General features: G+C 27.2%; 1 protein-coding gene across 4 annotated transcripts in view; it reads right to left on the bottom strand.

Annotated features, from left to right (window-relative positions):
* The window catches only part of LOC124955269, a 70,687-nt gene that overhangs the window by 17,130 nt on the left and 48,601 nt on the right, over positions 1 to 4,956 (bottom strand). Inside the window, exon 1 of one of the 4 annotated variants that reach the window (XM_047509438.1) lies at positions 3,166 to 4,036. The exons of the other annotated variants lie outside the window; for them this stretch is intronic. Within the exon in view, the coding sequence (XP_047365394.1) occupies positions 3,166 to 3,250 (85 nt within the window). The 5' untranslated portion in view covers positions 3,251 to 4,036. Of the gene's footprint in view, positions 1 to 3,165; positions 4,037 to 4,956 lie in introns of those variants that run through there. 4 annotated transcript variants of the gene reach the window in all.

The raw sequence follows: 4,956 nt of genomic DNA, 5'->3' as shown, positions 1-4,956 counted from the left end.
ATGATAAAACAATCATATAATGAGACAAATTAATGCAATAATTTAATAAGATAATTACAAAGGATGCGGATCAAAAGTTTTTAAGTTATTTAAAAAAAAAAAAAAAAAAAAAAAAAAAAAAAAAAAAAAAAAAAAAAAAAAAAGAAACTTTAAACCCCAAAACCCTCCTCTTATTTTATAAAAATGATCCAAGGTTCATCCTTTATTTATATTTGATAAGCATTTAGTTTATTGACTACGTAAATGTATTTATCAAGGATTATCCGAAATTTCAATAGGATCAAAGTTAAATCACAAAATTTTTTGTGTTTTTACTTTTGTGTCTGCTGCGTTCTTTGTGTGTAGAAAAAAAAAAAAAAAAAAAAGGAAAAGATACTAAAATACAAGCATTCATATACGACGTAACAAATAAATTTAACGTGGGTGTGTTTGTGAGGGGGATAGAAAAAAATCATTAGTAAAAAAGAAATGTTAATTATAACATAACGAAACGTTCCAATTAATGTTATTACAATGAAAAGATTAAAAATCACTGTCAATATATGAAATAATTATTTGATAAATATATCAAAAACAACATAGCTGTAGTATATATATATATATAGGGGGGAAAAAAAATACTTCAATAACTAATTCATCTTAGATGAGATATCACTGTCAATATACGACATAATTACGGCATATCAATATGATTCTAATTCATCCGAGAAAGATCCGTAGATTGCAAACGAGAGATCTATCGATCGGACAGGCGAATAATTTAGCTATAGATCAAAACAGATAAGATAATCCGGGAACACGAGCGACATTAGAAATCTAGGAAACCTTGATAAAGCGGTTAACATCGATTAAATCCGTGACGCTTCTACTTTGGCATTCGACAAGGTATTCCTTTCGTTTCTCTCTCTCTTTCTCTCTCTCTTTCTCTCTCTTTCACTCTCTCTCTCTCTCTCTCTTTCTCTCTTTTTCTCTTTCTGTCTCTTTTTCTTGCCTTGAGAGCAAAGATCGACAAACCAACCCACGCGAGAACGAAGCGGCTCTATTAAGGACCCCCTCCATGATCACCACCATCACCATCACATAGGAATTTACGGTTCGAGACGAGTTTGCAAGCTTTAATAACGTTCAGACTTTCTATACACTGAATATTCGCATAATCTGATATATATGTATGTATGTATATAAATGTATGTATGTATGTATGTATGTTGGTGTGTATCTGTCTAACTATCTATTTATCTATATTCCAGACGTGTCTGTATGTTTATCTATCTATGTTCTAAATGTATATATGTATGTATGTATGTATGCATGCATGTATGCATGTATATATATATATATATATATATATATATATATATATGTATGTTTGATGTATGTATGTATGTATGTATTTGTCTATCTATGTATCTATATTCTAGACGTGTAATGATACATAATGAAAGCCTTGCGATCGCTTTGCCGAGGACAATTTTCATTGAAGTATAATAGAACGATGATTAACTTACATAATCTTTTCATTTGAATCGTATTGCGATACTATTTTATTATCTTTATTATTTATTTATCAATGAGGTTTACGCAATATATGTATATAAGTATATATGTATGTATGTATGTATGTATGTATGTATGTATGTATGTATGTATGTATGTATGCATGCATGTATGATATATCTATTATCTGTGTACATGTATTATCTATTATTTAATTTATTTATCAATGTGAGAAAATATTTATAATTATAACAAATTATTATCACCATTATCGTTCTATTATATTAATGAAATTTTCAGGAGAGAAAAGAAGAAGAAGAAGAAGAAGAAGAAAAAAGTTTTTTTTTTTTTTTTTTTTTTTTTTTTTTTATAAAAACATGCATATGTATATTTTTTTTCTTTTATTATTACCAATTAATTATTAATTCATATTTATTGTCGTATATAAATATTTATTTGTTATTAATAAAAATTGGATGATTAATTAAAATGAAAAGAAGAAAAAGAAAAGAAAAGAAAAGAAAAAGAATATAAGGAAAAAAGGAAAAATAGATCTCTTTTATCCCTCGACTTAAATTCGATCGATAAAAATCATACAAATCTGATTAAGTGTTACGCAAAAAAAAAAAAAAAAAGAAAAGTCTCGTAATATTCGACGTAATACTTAACAGTAAAGAGAAAGAGAAATACAGAAAGAGAGAGAAAAAGAGAGAGAGAGAGAGAGAGAGAGAGAGAGAGAGAGAGAGAGAGAGAGAGAGAGACTTTACGATGATGATTTGTATTTTCAAGGTATGCAAGAAGAAAGGTTACGTAATACGATCGACGGCATTTTATCTGCTTGCTAATTATTCCAAATGAATGAACATGAGCAATATTTCATACTGAATACAATTTATAGATTATTATCTATAACATTACAGCAATATAAAAATTGATTGAATATTGGCTGATTAAAATTTCGAAATCAAATCGATTTACATACCTCCTACATATATACATACACACACACACACACACACACACATATATATATATATACACATATGTATATATACCTATATATTTTGTAACACTGTACTTAATGATAAAATTAAAACAAATGGAGAGTATCATTGAGAGTTTGCCGGATCAAAAGTTCCTAGACGATATTAAAAAAGTTTTGATATTCTTTTTGAAAATTTTTTGAACGAATCTTTTTTTGTCCTATTTCTTTTCTTCTTTTTTTTTTTTTATTTTTTTTTTTTTTTATTTTTTTTTTTAATTCTAAAAGTAAATATCAAACATGTACGATTACTTATAGAAATCTAATTGCAAGTCCTAAAAAATAGTCTAGACGAGGTTGTAATTTTCTCTCTCTTTTTTTTTTTTTTTTTTTTTTTTTTTTAATTGTCTAGGATTGTAAGTTTTAATTTTTCGTAAGTATAAGTATATCTCGGTTCACCCTATGTATTATTCGATTATCGTTGTACATAATAAAGTTTTAAATCGTTAAAGGCAAAGACCAGTTTGTAGGATCGTCCATTAAATTCGCCAGTTAAATTAAACTCGTGAGTGGAACAATGGATAAGAACATACATGCACACATACACACACACTCACACACACACACGTATATAAATTAGAAATTTATATTTATAAAAATAAATAAAATACAATTTGTAAACTTACACCTGCGTATCCTTCGATCGATCCTTCCAATCGATCCGAAAAGATGCGACCACTTTTTTCTCCTTTTTTCTATATAACTAAACATTTATCTTAATGATAAATATATAATCACAAAGCGGAAAGAAAAAACACACGTGATATTATCACCGATGATTTCACTCAGGAACATTAACGACGATTTCACGTGAATATTCATTTTCCATCGCGTAAGAAGTCCTTCGTATAACTGAATTATTTTCTATCAATTTTTATAAAAGAAAAACAAAAAAGAAAGGAAGAAGAAGAAGAAGAAGAAGAAGAAGAAGAAAGAGAAAAAAAGAGAGATAAAAAATTATTATTTGATATATCAATTTAATTCCCGAGGGAAGAATATAATTTTTCTTTTCTTTTTCTTCTTTAATACGATGACCTTTGTCGTATAAGCGCACACTAATTCACACACACATATACACACGCGTGCGCGCGCGCGCGTGCACACAAACATTTGAATATATATAAATATATATATGTTTTTTTTTTCTTTTTCTTTTTTACTTTTTTTTTTTTTTTTTTTTTTTTTTTTCTTTCTGTTTTCCTTTAAACGCGGCGTCAGAAAGTTCGGAAAATTTTTATCGTTTTTACGAAACTCGTTCGCAGATAATAGACGTGAAACTTTCAAGAGATAAAAAAAAATGTTAGAAAAAGAGAAAGAGAGAATGGAGAAGAGTCGTCCCTTGCTGTTCGAGCAACAGGTAGATACTGAATTGTGAGTCGAGGATGGGAATGGAACGAGCGTGCCACTGCGGATGGACGAATCCGAATGTGGAGGAACGAGAACGTTAGCTATTGGCGTTCTCATAAAACCTCGTTCACAATGGGCGACCAAACTTTCTGCCATCTTTCTAAACTTTGAACTAACCATAATCGACATAGATCAATTTTGATTTATTCAAACATTATATCGATCTGTAATAACTCGTATTAGTATTATTTTCGTTGTAATGTTTTAGAAAAAAAAAAAAAAAAAAAAAAAAAAAAATTCCTAGATAATTAAAAAAAAATTATTATGTATATATATATATATAGTATACGTATAATAGTATATATAAATGCAATAGAATATAATTATATATAATATTATACGTCATAATATTTTTACGTAAAATAAATATAATAATAATAATAATAATAATAATAATAATATATAACAATTATTCGGGTATAAAGTTAGCTTTTAATAATTTAAATAAGTAGATATAAAATCTAAACTCAATGATTTTAATCCCTACGAATGATTTAATAAATGATATTTATATTTACATACACACACATACACACACACGTGCATATTATTTACGTATGTATATTAGATATAAAAAATTAGTAATGCAGTTAAACACGTTGTGCAACGATGAAATAAAATGAAATAAAATGAAATGAATGAACTAACGAACGAACAAACGAACGAACGAATGTGAAGAATTAAAAAGAAAAAAAAAAAAAAAAAAAATAAAGAAAGAAAAAGAGTAAAAAAAAAAAAAAGATACAAAAGTAGAAAAAAGAAATAAAAAGGAACAAAAATGACATATACATATACACACACACATATATGCATAAGATCGAGATCTATCGGTTGGAGGTGAACTAGATCATAGATAAAATTTCGTGCTGGTTCTTAGCCTGTTTATTTCTAACTTGATCGAGTCTAGAAAACTATGTGTATGTATATATACATATATGTATTATTTTCTAGTAACATATAGAGCCCTGTATCTTTTAAAAGAGAGATAGTGATAGAGAGAGAGAGAGAGA

This window comes from Vespa velutina, chromosome 17 (genome assembly GCF_912470025.1).
Source record: "Vespa velutina chromosome 17, iVesVel2.1, whole genome shotgun sequence".
Classification (NCBI taxonomy): domain Eukaryota; kingdom Metazoa; phylum Arthropoda; class Insecta; order Hymenoptera; family Vespidae; genus Vespa; species Vespa velutina.
This window is presented reverse-complemented; position numbering and strand designations above follow the sequence as displayed.